The 19,540-nt window shown below is 41.2% G+C and overlaps 1 protein-coding gene across 1 annotated transcript in view; it reads right to left on the bottom strand.

The window, feature by feature from the left end:
• Nucleotides 1-19,540, bottom strand: part of GUCY2C (guanylate cyclase 2C) — a 72,414-nt gene that overhangs the window by 30,827 nt on the left and 22,047 nt on the right. The window contains exons 9-14 of the mRNA XM_018048449.1: nt 18,179-18,296; nt 16,046-16,181; nt 11,678-11,763; nt 10,210-10,321; nt 2,776-2,857; nt 1,696-1,801 (exon numbers count right to left, since the gene is read on the bottom strand). Coding sequence (XP_017903938.1) covers nt 1,696-1,801; nt 2,776-2,857; nt 10,210-10,321; nt 11,678-11,763; nt 16,046-16,181; nt 18,179-18,296 — 640 coding nt within the window. The remainder of the gene's footprint in view (nt 1-1,695; nt 1,802-2,775; nt 2,858-10,209; nt 10,322-11,677; nt 11,764-16,045; nt 16,182-18,178; nt 18,297-19,540) is intronic.

Here is a 19,540-nt window from a genome sequence, read left to right as displayed (position 1 = left end):
TGTGGCTCAGGATGTAGTAGGAGTGTTACTTTGGTGCATGGACCATTTCTGGAGGAAAGGGAGGCCTAGTCCTCACTCAGCTATGAGGGGATCTGAGCCACTAGAGTGCCGTGTGCAGGACGTGGGGTGGGATGCCCAGAGAGGTGGTGGAAAGGCTCTAAACACAAACCTGACTCATGTGGCAATTTCATTTTTGCTGATTCTAAGGAGGGAGGTGTCTCAAGTCACACCGCCCTGTCGGCTTGGCCCTATTCCGAGGGACTCTGCTCATTCCTTCATGTGGAGGTTCTGGGACTCCACCTCCCCCTAGTTTGCTTTGGTATAAAACCTCTGGGATTTCCCTGGTGGTCCAGTAGTTGAGAAGCTGCCCTGCCAATGCAGGGAACAGGGCTTTGATGCCTGGTCTGGGAGGATCTCACACGCCATGGAGCGACTAAGCCTGGGTGCCCCAACTGCTGAGCCTGTGCCTGAGAGCCGGTGCTCGGTAACAAGAGAAGCCACCGCAGTGAGAAGCCGGAGCACCGCAACTAGAGGGTAGCCCTCGCTCGCTGCAACTAGAGAAAGCCTGCGAGCAGCAACGAAGACCCAGGGCGGTCAAAAACAAATGAATTAAAATCCGAAAAAAACCCAAAAAACCTCTGATGGTTAAGTGTTAGTGTCACACTTCCACAGGGTGGGTTCAGATTGTGGCCCGTTCTTGAAATTCTAGCCCCGTTGCCTCAAAGAGCTCAGAAACAATGAAACAGGTCCAGGCATCGGGCACATGAGAAATGCTCAGAAGAGCTGGCAGGTTACATCTGCAGGAACCTGACTCACTAGTGTGTGTGACCCGGACCCGCTGCTCGACTCTTTGTCCTTCATTTTCCTCATCAGCAAAGTTAGGATGATAAAGTTCATCTCCTGAGGTCCTGGTGAGGAGGAGATAAGGCCACACGGGCCTCGAATTAACCGCAGCCCATGGGAGGCAGTATTGCTGGTGGCTGCTGAGCCTTCCTGGCTGAGCGCAAAAGTGTGGGAAAAGGATTCTTTCTTCAGCAGTGAGAAAGTAAGTCCTATGTCCTGAGTGTGAGAGAGTAGTTCCCCCAAGTTTAGGGGAACTCAGATGCCCTACCCATTCCTACATCCCTTCCATGACAAATCCTCCCTCTCTGCACTCCTCTTCTGGGTCACATGCAAAAAATGAATAACACACCATACCACTGCTGCTGCTGCTGCTGCTGCTAAGTAGCTTCAGTCGTGTCCGACTCTGTGTGACCCCATAGACGGCAGCCCACCAGGCTCCCCCGTCCCTGGGATTCTCCAGGCAAGAATACTGGAGTGGGTTGCCATTTCCTTCTCCAATGCATGAAAGTGAAAAGTGAAAGTGAAGTCGCTCAGTCGTGCCCGACTCTTAGCAACCCCATGGACTGCAGCCCACCAGGCTCCTCCATCCATGGGATTTTCCAGCCAAGAGTACTGGAGTGGGGTGCCATTGCCTTCTCTGTACCACAGCCTCCACCAAAGTGTTCACTGGATCAAGTAGCACCATGAAGAATCAAGGGAAAGGCAGGAACCTGAGAATTCTAACATCTAGGTCTTGGATTCTGAAACAAATGACCCTGCCTGGCACGTTCCGTACCATGGACCAAAGTCTCCTCAGATCCTTGGGGAGGTGCACGAGCCCACACATTCTTCCCCAGGTCAGGGACACCTTACCTTTAGGCTAACGTGGTTGGTCTCGTTGGACTCCAGAGGAAAGATGTCTTCAGGAGGAATGTGGGACCACTTCTTCTGACGAAGCGCGTGTTCTCTCTTATATTTTCTGTGAAAGGAACACAACCAGCCCACAGGCTTTTATTATGCTCTTTCATTATGCCATTCCATTTCTGACCATTAGTTGACATCTAGAGCTCTGATTGGGGGGGGCTTCCCTGATGGCCCAGTAGATAAAGAATCTGCCTGCAATGCAGGAAATATGGGAGACTCAGGTTTGATTCCTGGGTTGGGAAGATCCCCTGGAAGAGAACATGCAAGCTACTCCAGTATTCTCGCCTGGCAAGTCCACGGGGTTGCAAAAAGATTCAGTCAGGACTTAACAACAAAGCCTCTTCAGCCTGAAAGTATGTAATACTTAACCAAATGCTTAACAACAACAACAATATTTAAATACTTAACAAAGACAACAATACTTAACTTAACAACAAAGCCTCTTCAGCCTGAAAGGATGTAATAGAGCAGCTTTGGAATTTTCCATAATGTATTAATAAAAGAGCAGAAATAGCTATTTCCACCTACAGAATGCCAATTCTATGGTCACTATACAGACTTTATTTCAATTCCCCACAACAGTTCAGATGAGGATACTGAAGCCAAGTAACACGTTTAAATTGCTAATAACACAGTTAAGATCACACAACTGGTTAGTCTCAGAGATCTGAGATTACGAGATTTGAGTTCATGTGTCTCAGGAAGACTCCCTAGAGGAGGGCATGGCAACCCACTCCAGTATGTGTGCCTGGAGAAACCCACGGACAGAGGAGCCTGGTGGGCTACAGTCCACAGGGACTCAAAGAGTCAGACACGACTGAAGCAACTTAGCACACACACACGCATGTCTCTGATGGCAAGCTCTAACTCATCCACTCGGTAGCATTCTGCCCTAGGTAGACTTCTTGATGCGGAGTGCCTTTATAATCTGAGCTCTGTCCAGAGACGCTCCTGTGAATGTGCACTATCAACAGGCATCAGCCACCCCTCCACCTGAGAGATGAGCACCGCAGGTTAGCCCGCAGGTACCTGAGCACCAGGAGAGCAATGAGAAGCAGCAGGACCACCGTTCCCGCGAGCGTGAAGACGGCAATCATCAGGATCTGAGGGCCTGTGGCAGAAAAGACAGTGGAAACTATACTAGGAAGGATCCCTGAAAAGACAACAAGTCTTCATTTCACAAGATTCCAGGTGCATACGATAATTTCAGCAAGCGGAAAAGGAGAGATCTTTTAAGATATCTGTTTCTTAGAGAGAGGCAAATGTCATATGTTAACACTTGTATTTGTAATCTAAAAAAAAAAACAAAATACAATGGTGAAGTGGAAGACTTCACCTTCCAATACAGGGGTTGTGGGTTTGATCCCTGGTCAGAGAGCTAAGATCCCATATGCCTCGTGGCCAAAAAACCAAAACATAGAACTGAAGTAATATATTAAAAAATTCAGTAAAGACTTTAACAATGGTCCACATCAAAATGATCTTGAGAAAAAAATTTTTTAAATGATACAAATGAACTTATTTACAAACTAGAAACAGACTCACAGACCTAGAAAGCAAACTTACAGTTACCAAAGGGGAAAGGTGGGAGGGAGGATAAATGAGAATGAACATATACACAATACTATATATAAAATAGACAATCAACAAGGACCTACTGTATAACACAGGGAACTCTACTTAATATTCTGTAATAACCTACTAGGGTGAAGAATCTGAAGAAGAATGGATATATGTATATGTAAACTGAATCATTTTACCATACACCTGAAACTAACACAATACTGCAAATCAACTATATTCCAGTATAAAATAAAAATAAAATTTAGGGCTGGGTTGGGGTAGGGGGTGAGAAGCAGGTTCAAGAGGGACAGGACATATGTATACTTATGGCTGATTCACTTTGTTGTGTGGCAGAAACCAAGACAGCATTGTAAAGAGATTATCCTCCAATTAAAAATGAAAAATTTTGAAGAGTAGGAAATACTTCAAAAGTAGGAAGTCAAGACATACCTGGAGTAACAGGCAAATTTGGCCTTGGAGTACAAAATGAAGAAAGTCAAAGGCTAACAGAGTTTCGCCAAGAGAATGCACTGGTCACGGCAAACACCCTCTTCCAACAACGCAAGAGAAGACTCTACACATGGACATCACCAGATGGTCAACACCGAAATCAGGCTGATTATATTCTTTGCAGCCAAAGATGAAGAAGCTCTATACAGTCAGCAGAAACAAGACCAGGAGTGGACTGTGGTCAGGAACTCAGGTCAGGAACTCTCAGGTCAGGAACTCCTTATTGCCAAATTCAGACTTAAAGAAAGTAGGGAAAACCACTAGACCATTCAGCTATGCAAGCTGCGCGGTTCATCACTCAGTTGTGTCTGACTCTTGCGACCCCATAGAAGGTAGCCTGCCAGGCTCCTCTGTCCATGGGATTCTCCAGGCAAGAATACTGGAGTGGATTGCCATTTCCTTCTCCAGGGGATCTTCCCAACCCAAGGATCGAACCCAGGTCCCCTGCATTGCAGTCAGACTCTTTACCAACTGAGCTATAAGGGAAGCCCCCATTCTGGTATGACCTAATCAAATCCCTTATGACTATATAGTGGAAGTGAGAAATAGATTTAAGGGACTAGATCTGATAGAGTGCCTAAGGAACTATGGGAGGTTAATGACAATGTACAGGAGACAGGAATCAAGACCATCTCCAAGAAAAAGAAATGCAAAAAAGCAAAATGGCTGCCTGAGGAGGCCATACAAATATCTGTGAAAAGAAGGGGAGTGAAAAGCAAAGGAGAAAATGAAAGATATAAGCATCTGAATGTAGAGTTCCAAAGAATAGCAAGAAGAGATAACAAAGCCTTCCTCAGCGATCAATGCAAAGAAATAGAGGAAAACAATAGAATGGGAAAGACTAGAGATCTCTCCAAGAAAATTAGAGATACCAAGGGAACATTTCATGCAAAGATGGACTCAATAAAGGACAGAAATGGTAGGGACTTAACATAAGCAGAAGATATTAAGAAGACGTGGCAAGAATACACAGAAGAACTGTACAAAAAAGATCTTCATGACCCAGATAATCACTATGGTGTGATCACTCACCTAGAGCCAGACATCCTGGAATGCGAAGTCAAGTGGGGCTTAGGAAGCATCACTACCAACAAAGCTAGTGGTGGTGATGGAATTCCAGTTGAGCTATTTCAAATCCTCAAAGATGATGCTGTGAAAGTGCTGCACTCAATATGCCAGCAAATTTGGAAAACTCAGCAGTGGTCACAGGACTGGAAAAGGTCAGTGTTCATTCCAATCCCAAAGAAAGGTAATGCTCGAACTATTGCACAACTGCACTCATCTCACATGCTAGCAAAGTGATGCTCAAAATTCTCCAAGCCAGGCTTCAACAGTACATGAATTGTAAACATCCAGGTGTTCAAGTTGGATTTAGAAAAGGCAGAGGAACTGGAGATCACATTGCCAACATCTGCAGAATCATCAAAAAAGCAAGAGAGTTCCAGAAAAATATCTACTTCTGCTTTATTGACTATGCCAAAGCCTTGACTATGTGGATCACAACAAACTGGAAAATTCTGAAAGAGATGGGAATACCAGACCATCTGACCTGCCTCCTGAGAAATCTGTATACAGGTCAAGAAGCAACAGTTAGAACTGGACATGGAACAACAGACTGGTTGCAAATTGGGAAAGGAGTAGGTCAAGGCTGTATATTGTCACCCTGATTATTTAACTTATATGCAGAGTACATATGTGAAATGCCAGGCTGAATGAAGTACAAGCTGGAATCAAGATTGAATGGAGAAGTATCAATAACCTCAGAAATGCAGATGACACCACCCTTATGGCAGAAAGCAAAGAACTAAAGAGCCTCTCGATGAAAGTGAAAGAGGAGAGTGAAAAAGCTGGCTTAAAACTCAACATTCAAAAAACAAAGATCATGGCATCAGGTCCCATCACTTCCTGGCAAATAGATGGGGAAACAATGGAAACAGTGGCTGACTTTATTTTGGGGGGCTCCAAAATAACTGCAGATGGTGATTGCAGCCATAAAATTAAAAGATGCTTGCTCCTTGGAACAAAAACTATGACCAACCTAACAGCATATTAAAAAGCAGAGATATTACTTTGCAACAAACGTCTGTCTAGTCAAAGCTATGGTTTTTCCAATAGTCATGCATGGATGTAAGAGTTGGACTATAAAGAAAGCCGAGTGACAAAGAATTGATATTTTTGAACTGTGGTGTTGGAGAAGACTCTTGAGAGTCCCTTGGACTGCAAGGAGATCCAACCAGTCCATACTAAAGGAAATCAGTCCTGACTATTCACTGGAAGGACTGATGCTAAAGCTGAAACTCCAATAATTTGGCCACTTGATGCGAAGAACTAACTCACTTGAAAAGACCCTGATGCTGGGAAAGACTAAAGGTGGGAGGAGAAGGGGACAACAGAGGGTGAGAAGGTTGGATGGCATCACTGACTTGATGGACATGAGTTTGAGTAAGCTCTGGGAGTTGGTCATGGACAGGGAAGCCTGGCATGCTGCAATCCATGGGGTCACAAAGAGTCAGACACAACTGAGCAACTGAACTGAACTGAGTGAAAAATGAAAATTAATTTAAAAAATTAAATTTGGAAAAGATATCCTTCTTTTTTAATCTCTTCATTGGTAACAGAGATGCTACGTTTTTGTTCTCTGAAGAAAATTGTTTGGAATGTGCCTCCAAAGTGGTATCATTTCAGTTACCCTTATAGTTTATACATCTTTTTTCTTATGGGAGCGCTTCACTGGTGGCTCAGATGGTAAAGAATCTTCCTGCAAGGCAGGAGACCAGGGTTTGATCCCTGGGTCAGGAAGAACTACTGGCGATGGGAATGGCAACCCACTCTAGTATTCTTGCCTGGAGAATGCCATGGACAGAGGAGCCTGGTGGGCTACAGTCCATGGGGTCGCAAAGAGTTGGAACCGCTGAGTGACTGACACTTTCTTATGGGAATCATCAAATGTTAGATCCAGAACAGACTCTGGATGGGAAGACTATCTGATGTCTTTGAAACTGATATACCTAAGGAGGATTCAAAAAGAAGAAACTGACAACTGGTTTTCCATTCAGAGAACAAATCAGAGGTAAAGTAGGTCAGTGTGGAATGCACAGTAAATGATAGTGTTGCCCACTGGTCCTTTCCACGCTCAACCAGGTCATTGAGCGAAGTCAATAGGAAGTGTAAGGAATTTGACTTTTCGGTATGTAGGTGAAGCTGTACAGATGGAGGAGTTTGAGAAACTCACAGAAGAGTAAGTAAATTTAGGAAAATGTGGATTCAACCCAACGAAGCATTGAAGCTGAGCTCTGCATGGGCGGAAGACTAGAGTGAGAAGGACAACAATAACGAAACTGTACAAGAAGGTCATTGTTCACACATGCCTCACAGGCTGCCTCTTGAATCCTCTGACTTCCTATTCTATTCGGAAGGTAGAGGGTTCAAGAAGAAGAAATGGGATGGACTCCAAGCAACAGATAGTGTATAAGAAGCTAGACGATAATAGCAATATGGTGAAGAAGACAGGTATTTTTCTTACAGCAAAAATATGAGAGATAGTCAAATTCTAACGATAAATGTTCAAGGAAGGTGTCGTCTAAAAATAAAACTGTAAAATATTTTGAGAATATGGCATTTAAAAAATCCATGAGAGACACTGGAGCTATACAGAGAAATGTTATTCTGACAGCTATTGGGCCTTATAAAAATAATAATACTGAAAATATTTAATGATTTTCAATTTAAAGAATCAACCTACAGGTAAATGACAGAAGCCTTCTTATAGCTAGCAAATAAATATTATCAGCCCTGACAAATAAAAGAAAAATACAGGAGAATTTGGGACGTGAGAAGGAGGTAGAAGGAAGCATAGAGACATGAACATCTTCATCTTACACCTGCGGGAAGCAAGAAGCTTTATATATGTTTGATAGAACTCCAGGCTTATGCATATTAATTAAAATTACAAATGTAAAATTATAAACACTAAATGTATTGACAAAAACAACTATATTGAAATGAGCTTAGAGAAAAGTATGCCTAATGAAAATGAACCAAATTTTAACTTATCAATACAAGAAAGATAACATCTATATCTGATAAATCAAGAAATACGTGCATATAATTTAGAAATATGCAAAAAATTAAGCAGAAAGGACAAGACCAAGGATGCACAGAGGCAGGACTAGGTACCCTCACCTTCTGTTATGAATATTTCTATTCTCACATTTTAAAATCATGTGCATGAATTTTTCTACGATAAAAATAAAATGAAAAAAATCATTTAGTGTTTACAACTTTTTTTTGCATCTTTGGACATAAATATTCGTTCAAATTTAAACTTTTTTCCCTAAAAATTGATTCAGTTCAGTTCAGTCGCTCAGTCGTGTCCGACTCTTTGCGACCCCATGAATCACAGCACGCCAGGCCTCCCTGTCCATCACCAACTCCCGGAGTTCACTCACACTCAAGTCCATCGAGTCAGTGATGCCATCCAGCCATCTCATCCTCGGTCGTCCCCTTCTCCTCCTACCCCCAATCCCTCCCAGCATCAGAGTCTTTTCCAATGAGTCAACTCTTTGCATGAGGTGGCCAAAGTACTGGAGTTTCAGCTTTAGCATCATTCCTTCCAAAGAAATCCCAGGGCTGATCTCCTTTAGAATGGACTGGTTGGATCTCCTTGCAGTCCAAGGGACTCTCAAGAGTCTTCTCCAACACCACAGTTAAAAAGCATCAATTCTTCGGTGCTCAGCTTTCTTCACAGTCCAACTCTCACATTCATACATGACCACTGGAAAAAACCATAGCCTTGACTAGACGGATCTTTGCTAGCAAAGTAATGTCTCTCTTTTCAATATGCTATCTAGGTTGGTCCCAACTTTTCTTCCAAGGAGTAAGCGTCTTTTAATTTCATGGCTGCAGTCACCATCTGCAGTGATTTTGGAGACCCCCAAAATAAAGTCTGACACTGTTTCCACTGTTTCCCCATCTACTTCCCATGAAGTGATGGGACCGGATGCCATGATCTTCGTTTTCTGAATGTTGAGCTTTAAGCCAACTTTTTCACTTTCCACATTCACTTTCCACATTCACAAGAGGCTTTTTTGTTCCTCTTCACTTTCTGCCATAAGGGTGGTGTCATCTACATATCTGAGGTTATTGATATTTCTCCCAGCAATGTTGATTCCAGCTTGTGTTTCTTCCAGTCCAGCATTTCTCATGATGTTCTCTGCGTATAAGTTAAATAAGCAGGGTGACAATATTCAGCCTTGATGAACTCCTTTTCCTATTTGGAACCAGTCTGTTGTTCCATGTCCAGTTCTAACTGTTCTAACCTGCATATAGGTTTCTCAAGAGGCAGGTCAGGTGGTCTGGCATTCCCATCTCTTTCAGAATTTTTCACAGTTTATTGTGATCCACACAGTCAAAGGCTTTGGCATAGTCAATAAAGCAGAAGTAGATATTTTTCTGGAACTCTCTTGCTTTTTCCATGATACAGCAGATGTTGGCAATTTGATCTCTGGTTCCTCTGACTTTTCTAAAACCAGCTTGAACATCTGGAAGTTCATGGTTCACATATTGCTGAAGCCTGGCTTGGAGAATTTTGAGCATTACTTTACTAGCGTGTGAGATGAGTGCAACTGTGCAGTAGTTTGAGCATTCTTTGGCATTGCCTTTCTTTGGGACTGGAATGAAAACCGACCTTTTCCAGTCTGTAGTGATGTGGAATTGCTTACTATTCACTGCGGAAAGCCTTGGCCAAGCCAGCTGAGGGCAGAGCATCCTGAGACCTTGTTGCTCAGGAGACACTTGGCTGGCCTGTCTAGTGACAGTCAGTGTTATACACAGTTGTAGTTCAAGTTGCACAGATGAACGTCTGGCCGTGTCAGGGCTTTCATGCCATGATGGGACCTCAGCTCAGGTAGGTAGGTAACCATTGTTATGACCCAAGCATGTGTGCTCTAAGGCAAAAGGGGAGAACTTAGAGGTCAAGCTCACTGACCACCCCTCAGCCTGACGACATCAAGTATTCCTTGCTTGAAACACACTGAATACATTCCTTGAGTTTCCTGTAGTAAAATGTAAATAGAATGAGCCTATTGTCTCTATGTTCATTCTGCCAATTGCCAAACCTAGTTTTCTATAGGAAAAGTTATGTCAAAGGGTGGATAGAACACATATTAAAGATAGGTATAGCTAAATTAGAATGGGATATTTTCAGTGTTTTATCAGAATTGTAACATCATTCATTGGGCAGAGAAGTAAAGTCCATATTTACAAATCTGGCACATCTTATTCAGACAATAAGTAAAACAAAACAAAACCACAAGCTAATTGCATAAACCATAGAATGTACTCTCCTCCAAAACAACTTCAGGGAAAGGAAATTCATGAAGGATCTCTTACCCCGGCCTGGAATATCATTAGGAAGTTTGTGGTTCTTCCAGATGAATGTGGGGCTCTTATCCACAGGGCTAGTCTGGTTCACACGGGTGTCATAGGTCAGAAGAACCTTGTACTGTGTCAGGGCATGAAAGAGAAGATGCGTGAACAGAAAAAGACACTTAGAATGACTTCTGATGAGGCTCACCATCCTTCCCAATGACATCTGAATTTTTTAAAATTATTTTTTATTGGAGCATAGTTGCTTTACCATGCCGTGTTAGCTTCTACTCTACAGCACAGTGAATCTGCCATATATATTTCTCAGTGAAACAAGGCAAATGATACATAGCTGGGAACTAGTTAGGATCTACTTGGTGCTCATCATGAACACTATTAGGCCGCATAGTTTTCTGTTTTTAATGACCATACATTATGCCTGCCCAATAAATATTCTCCGCATCTTTAGAGAATTCAAGTCTTTCATTTTACAAATATGAAAACAGAGGCAAGAAAAATTAAATGGCTAGCTCTAAGTCACATGACAAGGGAGGCACAATATTAAATATTAAATATTTCCACAATATTAAACTGCTATTAAAAATGATGGCTTGAGAAAATACACCATAGTTAAAATTCATTATCTATATTTATACACATCAAGGGGCTGCTAGAGAATTCTACATTCCTTAAGTTCTATCAATTACATGATTTTTGAATCTCTTCTATCTCTATGCTCTAATGTGCTTTCTTATAAAAAGTTTCTTTTTGAAGCAATGTGCCAATAGAAATATTAATATATCCTTAAATTACTGCTGCATATATCAGTCAGTTTTGTAGGAGACTTCTCCAAAATGATCATCCTTCTAAAATTCAACACCGCTCCCTCAAAACATGCTGGACCAAAGTTTTACATTCTCAAAACTATACTCCTAACTTGACAGCAGAATATAAGCTAATATTACATAGTAATATAGTAATATGTATTATATTCACACACAATACTATACCATGTGTATATATAGTGTGTGAATATAAAGCATAACATTACAGGGCTATTTTTATGTGCCTGAGGGATCAAACAATTCATGATGTTCATGAGATTGCAGAGGGAGAGAACAGGGAATGTTTCATTGAAATTTTTAGTTTTGGAAATGAATAAACAATTCTTAAAAAAAAAAAAACAAAAACAAACAATGACCAAAAAGAAAACCTGTCATTTTCTCATTGGTATCCCATCAATAGTCTGGTCTTCATATCAGTGTTTTCTGGGTGGGTATATTTTGTACAGTAAATAGAGTGGATATTCTGAATAAGAAGTTCTATGGAGAAAATGTCTAAGGAATATGGCCCCAAGAGGGGCATAACTGTAAATCTGAAATTAACTTGTGGATTCTAAACATAACTTCTCCTAGTCCTTCGCTATGACTTGCCTTTCAGGATAACCGTCCTCACCCAGTCACCTAATCCCAAGTTCTTGATAAGAACATACTTTGCTGGTGTCCACAGAGGTGTACAGAAGGTACATGGTATTGTCAATATCCCCACAGGCATCCAGAGTCACAGGACCCACATGCCCTAGGGCGAAATCAGAAACAATTAGAGACCATCAGTGACTTCCTGACTGAAAGACCAGTTACATCCTGACACGGGGCATAAAGTAGATTCAGATTGCTCTATTTTACTGAAAAATGCTTGACCTTAATGATGTAATAGAAGGCATTGGTTCTTGGCTCTGAGATCGCTGAAGGATATTTCTACGAGAGACACTATTTAGAGAGAAGGAGAACTCTCTTTCACTGCATGTAGGATGATGACACTAAATGTAATTAGCCAGGAGATTTCTCCTGATGAATCGAGACAAGTTTTTGCTGAGAGTATTAACTAGTGGCACAGTGTGTTTAAGACTTCCCTGGTGGCTCAGACAGTAAAGCGTCTGTCTACAATGCAGAAGACCCGGGTTCAATCCCTGGGTCGGGAAGATCCCCTGGAGAAGGAAATGGCAATCCACTCCAGTACTATTGCCTGGAAAATCCCATGGACAGAGGAGCCTGGCAGGCTACAGTCCATGGGGGTCGCAAAGAGTCAGACAAGACTGAGTGACTTCACTTTCACAGTGTGTTTAAGTCATTGCATAACCTAAAGTAGATTGCCAAAGGGTCAAAATCCCTTCACTATCACTTATTAGCTGAACACGCTAAGAAAATTCAGTTCTTGGAGCCTCAGTTTTCTCATCTATGAAATTTTAGCCACATAGCATGAGTCATGGCTGGTTAGGTTAAAAAAAATTACCAAGTATCAACAATTTCACATGGTTCAAAATAAAAGCTCGTATTGTTTACTGCATCAGGCTCAGTACTAAGTGCCTTATATGCACTTATCATTTTAATCCTCCTGGAACACCATGACACACAAACTGTTATTGTCTCCATTTTACTGATAAGAAATCTGAGGTCAGAGATATTATTTAATTGTTCCAGGTTATAGGTACAGCTAGCAGGTGGCTAAGTACCACTTCTGGTCATAGAGGTGCAAGTAAAAAGGTGGAGGCCACCGTCTGCATCTTCTCCCCCTCCGTCAATTGCTGATATGACTTTCCCCCACTGCCAATGTGACTTTCTAGGAATATAAAGGGTTGGTGCTTCCTTTGTTTCTCTCTTTTCCCCCTTGAGAGCCAGGCTTTGAAGACTACAACATTCAAGCAACTTCATGTATGGGGGAAGCTAGAAAGTGACTACACATGCCGAGGGGAAGGCAGAGACTCAGAAAACCTGAGAAGACCTCAAGTTTCCATCTCAGGCTGATCCTTAGCAGAGATGGCCTGCAACAATAAAAACAAAAAGAAAAAGCAAGTAACAGCAAACCCTGAGAAGGAGAAAATTCACCATTCCCCAGATGATTTTCAGGATTACCACATTATTAGATTTGAATGTCCAGTTTTCAACCAAAATTATAAGTCATATGAAGAAACAGGAAAATATGATTTATTCAATAGAAAAAAATAAAGAAACCAGTGGAAGCCATCCCTGAGAAAGCGATGTTGGGTCTACTAGACAAAGGCTTTAAAACAACTACCTTAAAGATGCTCAAAGACCTAAAGACATGGGTAAAGTCAAGGCAGTGATGTATGAACAAAATGGAAATATTAGCAAAAAGATAGAAATCATAAAAAAAAATTCTGGAACTGAAAAGCATAGAGGCTAAAACAAAAAATTCAAAGGCATATTTGAGCAGGCAAAATAATTAGTGAACTTGAAGATGAAAAAGAAAGTGAAAGTGTTAGTCACTCAATTGTGTCCGACTCTTTATGACCCCATGGACTATAGCCCAACAGGCTCCTCTGTCCATGGAATTCTCCAGGTTAAAATACTGGAATGGGTAGCCAGTCCTTTTTCCAGGGATCTTCCCAACCCAGTGACTGAATCTGGGTCTCCCTTATTATGGGCAGCTGCTTTGCTGTCTGAGCCCCAGGGAAGCTGGAACTAGAAGAAAGGACAATGGAAATCACCAAAACTGAGGAAAATAAATTAAAAAGATTGCAGAAAAGTGGACAGACCTTAAAGGACCTGCGGAATACCACTAAGCAGATCAACGCATGCATTGTGGAAGCCCCAGAGGGAGAAGAGAAAGAGAGAGAATATTTGAAGAAACAATGGCTGAAAATGTCCCAAATCTGATGAAAGATATGAATATAAACATCCAAGAAGCTCAACAAATGCCAAGTAGAATGAATTTAAAGACATCCATGCCAAGACACATTATAAGCAAATCGTCCACAGCCAAAGACATAGAATTTTGAAAGCAGCAGGGACAGAAGTAATTGATCACATATAAGAGATATTTAATAAGATTATAAAGCAGATTTCTCACTATATACTCTGAAGATTAGAAGGCAGTGGGCTGATATATTCAAAATGCTAAAAGAAAAAAATATTAACTAAGGATCTGTTACTCAACAAAGCTGTCTTTCAAAAGTGAGAGTAGAGTAAGATATTCTGAAATAAATAAAAGCTGAGAGATTTTTACCAACCAATCTTCCCTGCAAGAAATTCTCAAGGGAGTCTAGGAGGTTAAAATGAAAGAACACTAGACAGTAGCTTGAAGCCATACGAAGAAATAAACATTTCAGTAAAGGTAAATAAGCAAGCAATTACAAAAACTAGCATTATTATAAAAACAATGTGTTATTCCACTTTTTCTTTTCTACATTACTTAAGAAGTGAATATAGTAAACAAATTAGTCTGAAACTTGTATTACTGTAACTTTGATTTGTAACTCCACCTTTTGTTTTTGACAATTTAGGAGACTAATGCTTAAAAAATAATTAGTTTACTATTTGGACACAAAGTATAAGGATATAGTTCTGCAACACCAATGTCTGAGAGGGATGGAAATGGAGCTGTTAAAGGAGCAGAGTTTTGTATTTACTGAGGTTAAGCCAGTATAAATTCAAATTAGCGGGTCATAATTTTAGGATCTAATCCCCATGGTAACCACAAAGAAAACAGCTAAAGAATACACATGAAAAAAATTTAAACATTTCGGTGTAAAGAAATAAATACAAAAGAAGACAGTAATGGATAAAATGGGGATGAAAAAGCTATGCAGTATATAAAAAACAAATAGCAAAATAACAGAATAAATCTCTCTTTATCAGCATGGAGATCCAACCAGTCCATCCTAAAGGAAATCAGTCCTGAATATTCATTGGAAGGACTGATGCTGAAGCTGAAACTCCAATACTTTGGCCACCTGATGTGAAGAGCTGACTCACTGGAAAAGACCCTGATGCTGGGAAAGACTGAAGGTGAGAGGAGAAGGGGATGACAGAAGACGAGATGGTTGAATGCCATCACCCACTCAATGGACATGAGCTTGAGTAAATTCTGGTAGTTGGTGATGGACCGAGAGGCCTGGTGTGCTGCAGTCCATGGGGTCACAAAGAATCAGACTGAGTCACTGAACTAAACTGATCAGTAATTACTCCAAATGTAAATGGATTAAATTCTCCAATCAAAGATAGAAATTGGAAAATTAGATTAAAAAGTGATCCAACTATTTGATGTCTATAAAGAGATTCACTTTTGATCCCAAGACACAAATAGTTTGAAAGCAAAAGGATGGAAAAGGATATTCCGTGTAAGTATTAACCAAGAGAGCAGAGGTGGATATACTGACATCAGATAAAACTGATCAGACTTTTCATCAAAAAAGTTTATAAGAAACAAAGACTTTAATTATATTAATAAAACACTCAATAGGGCAAAAAGATATAAATAAGTATAAACATTTATGTACCTAATAACAGACCAACAAAATATATGAAGCAAAAACTGGCACAAAATAAACTATTCTACAATAGTGTGCCAGTAGAGAATCTGCCTGTCAATGCAAGAGATGCAAGAGGCCCAGGTTTGATCCCTGGGTCGGGAAGAGCCCTCAGAGTAGGAAATGGCAACCCACTCCAGTATTCTTGCCTAGAAAATTCCATGGACAGAGGAACTTGGTGGGCCACAGTCCATGGGAGAGCAAAGAGTCAGACACAACTGACCACACATGCACTCTTTTATACAACAATAGTCGGAGATTTTAACACTCTACTTTCTCCAATGAACAGAATAACAAGATAGAAAATATGTAAAAAAATAGAGGACTTGAACATAACAAGAAACCAACTAGACGTAACAGACCAATATAGAACATTCTACCCAACAACTGAGCTTTTGCACATTTGTTGCCTCCAGTTAAGTTAAAGGTATTTAACTGTTGACCCATCTATTGCCACACCCTCTCTTTACTGTCCACAGGGAGCGCATCTGGAGAAACTGTAAGTGTAGTTTGCTCTTAGGCACCTGGTACCTTCAAAAGTGATGTTCCTGAAAGCATGAGCAAATTTAGAGGTGGTAACATCTTCTCCATTTTCAAGAAATATCTTCAGCATATGTCCAAAAAGCAAGACTCCATCCAGGTAGGCAGCAGCAAAATCATTTTTTGCCTAAATTAGAAAGGAAAAATCCTAAAATGAGTTCAAAGAAAAAAAACCAAGATTCTGGTCTGGAACCTGGAAAAAACATTGTTGGGGTCAAGCAGGGTAACTTGAAAGGTAAAAGAATATTAATGGAACTGCGGGGATGGGATTAAAGGAAATTTTGGAAAAACTTTCTTTGGACCAGGGCTCTTTCTCACCCCCACATCACAATTCTGTCTTCCCTTGGGATCAATTAACTATGAACACTGCCTTTAGGGAAAGAACTAAAAGCGGCTGGGCTTCCTCCTTCCCATGATGATGAAATATTTTATTTCAACCAGGAAGAACAACATACAGCATTTTCAGTTCTCATAAGGTTTTATACAGAAATAATATTTTCATTTGAAAATAAAAGAGAACAGCAACAAAAACAACCCCACTGCCTTTGAGTAGTGTGATGCGATAGGAAGAGTTTTGCTTGGATGATACCACTGTATTTGCTTGGGAGAGAGTCCTGGCTGGGTGTTAAGGGCAGACACAAATGTCTGCCCTGGCGAACATAAGAGGTCCACTTTCTCCAATGAATAGAATAACAAGACAGAAAATATGTAAATTTTCTCTGCCTCTGTGACAGTTGTGTGGTGGTCTTTACAGGGCTGGATTCAAAGCTCAGTGCCCCTGAGACCGAATGAGCTCAGACAGTTTGGCCCACCTACCTGTAAAGAATCACACTTTTGCCTGCGCCTAGAAGCTGTGCAAGTGAAATGTGAATATGACACCCAGAAGTATATTTGCTAAAAAACATGAAAAGGGAAAAACGAAAACATCTCTCATTGGCTTCAGTGTCTTTTGCTGAAATCATCTTTTCATGAGATGAAAAGCAGCAGTTAAGACCCAGCCCCTGAAGGGGTTAGAGCCCCAAATTTTGGCAGGTTGCAAAACAGAGGGCTTAGAACTGCCAGTCTAGGCAAAATGGTGATTCTCTCAAAGGTCCCCAACTTTCCTTGCTGCTCTTTGGGTCTCGTCATCCTAAAGTTGTTTGGGGGCTTCAGGCCTGACCGCCCCTTACCCCTTCCCTTCTCCAAACCTGCTCTCAACCGTGTGTGAGGCCAGAAAACATCCAGTGACTTTAGCTGGGTTAAGGTGCAGTGACCATCAAAATCCAATGCGGTATTAGAGAATGGGGTTTTGCATTTAATCAAGACATTAATGATTTAATGTCCAATTGGAGGCTCTTCTTCTGGGACAAACGTTAAACCAGGTGGGATGCTGGAATAAAAGGAATAAACCAGGCCTCTCCTGTACAAATTCGGATGATAATCAACCTAATGAAAATACAGGACTGTGTCTTAACCTGGGAATATGTATCTTTAGAGGAACTCTCATACCAGGGCCAGGGATGTAAGGAGCTTCATCGATTCTACATTGTCTAATATGTAGCTCCCCTACGTTAGCAGGGCTTCTTCTGATCATCCTGCAACGTCGCTTCTGTTTGGATGTTATAGCAGCCTGCAGTGTGGTGCTGGACTGCAGCCTAGCACAGTGACATAGAGAACGAATTTGATTTTTTGCAAATTTATTAATTTATTTTCGGCTGTGCTGGGTCATCATTGCTGCATGTGGGATTTCTCTAGTTCTGACATGCGGTAGCTACTCTCTGCTGGCTGTGTGTGGACATTCCACTGTGGTGGCTTCTGAACACGGGCTCTAGAATTGCCGGCTCAGTAGCTGTGGTGCACCTGCTTAGCTTCCCCCATGGCATGTGGAGTTATCCTGGAGCAGGGGCTGAACCTGTGTCTCCTGCACTGGTGGCCAGATTCTTAACCACTGGACCACCAGGGAAGTCCTGGAGTTTTAATAGCAAGAATCCTGCTATTACACATAATTGGCTCAGTTAACATTTGCCGAGTAAACTGGAACCAGTGGGGGGAAGATTTGCTCATTTTAGAATCTGGGTCCTAAATGGAAGAATGGTATCTTACCCTTGCCAGAAGAATAAGAGTATATATGTCTATGCAGTTTACCAGTGAGAAATTATTGGAGGAGGAACTATTTGAGACGGAGTTTTCCGGAGGCAGGGTCAGAACAAGAACATTTTTCATGTAGTCAGGGGCTGTGACATTGTCCATGAAGTACTGGTCACTGGAATAAAAAGCACAAGTTTCTCATGAAAATCAGATTGCTGCAAAAAATGGAAATGGAACTCCTACCGATTTGTACATCAGCTTTGAGATAGTTTAAAACACTTTTTTTTCCCTCTGCAAAACTTTCTACTTTCCCCAGAAAAGTTTATTTTTTTCTAAACCTGCTACCTTGAATAGCAGAACTTAGATGCTGTGATTAACAAACACAAATGGATACGGAAGATCAGAATACAGATACTTGTTTTTTTATAAAGTTTATATGAATTTTAATATTTTAAAAATAAATATTTTGATAGGTTATTCTGAAATTAAAATAAACATGAAGGATCTAGAATATACTAACAAACAGAGGTTCATTTGTTTCTCTAGCAATTCACTGCAGATAATTCTTTAAAAAGAAAGAAGATTTTTGGGGAGCCCTGGATATGTAAGCTTGTTTTCAAGGTTTAATGACTCTTGGCTGATACCTGGAAACTTTCTTTTCCTTAAGTGCTCATAACGCTTCAGAGATTTAGGGATAGGATAGAGAGAAAGTTTATGAGTTCCATTTACTCTCCAGATGGTGAAACATAAACATGGAAAAAAATGAAGCATTTTCTCTAACACTGTATACTTCTTAACATTAGCTAACTGGTCCTTGTATTCTCAATTCCTGGGCTTACCAGTTGGCACTAGTGGTAAAGAAGCCACTTGCCAATGCAGGAGACATAAGAGCTGTGCCCTTGCAATGTGGGAGACCTGGGTTTGATTCCTGGGTTGTGAAGATCTGCTGAAGAAGGGAAAGGCTACCCACTCCAGTATTCTGGCCTGGAGAATTCCATGGACTGTATAGTCCATGGGGTTGCAAAGAGTTGGACACAACTGAGCGACTTTCACCTTCACTTTTGCTGTTTGGGTCTGGAAGATCCCCTGGAGATCTGGCAACCCACTCCAGTATTCTTGCCTGGAGAATCTCATGAACAGAGGAGCCTGGCAGGCTCCAGTCTATGGGGTCATAAAGAGTTGGACACGACTGAAGCAATGTAGCAGTACACATCCTCAATTCCTAGACACATTTGGCAGATTGAGGACCCTTGATACTATATCTATTTATTTTTAAGATATTTATTTATTTGGCTGTGTTTGGGTCTTAGTTGAAGCATGACAGATCCTCATGGCATCACATGGGATCTCCTGCTGTGAAGCACTGGTTTAGCTGGTCTGAGGTATGTGGGATCTTAGTTCCCAGATCAGAGATCGAAC

The sequence above is a fragment of the Capra hircus genome, chromosome 5 (assembly GCF_001704415.2).
Source record: "Capra hircus breed San Clemente chromosome 5, ASM170441v1, whole genome shotgun sequence".
Classification (NCBI taxonomy): domain Eukaryota; kingdom Metazoa; phylum Chordata; class Mammalia; order Artiodactyla; family Bovidae; genus Capra; species Capra hircus.
This window is presented reverse-complemented; position numbering and strand designations above follow the sequence as displayed.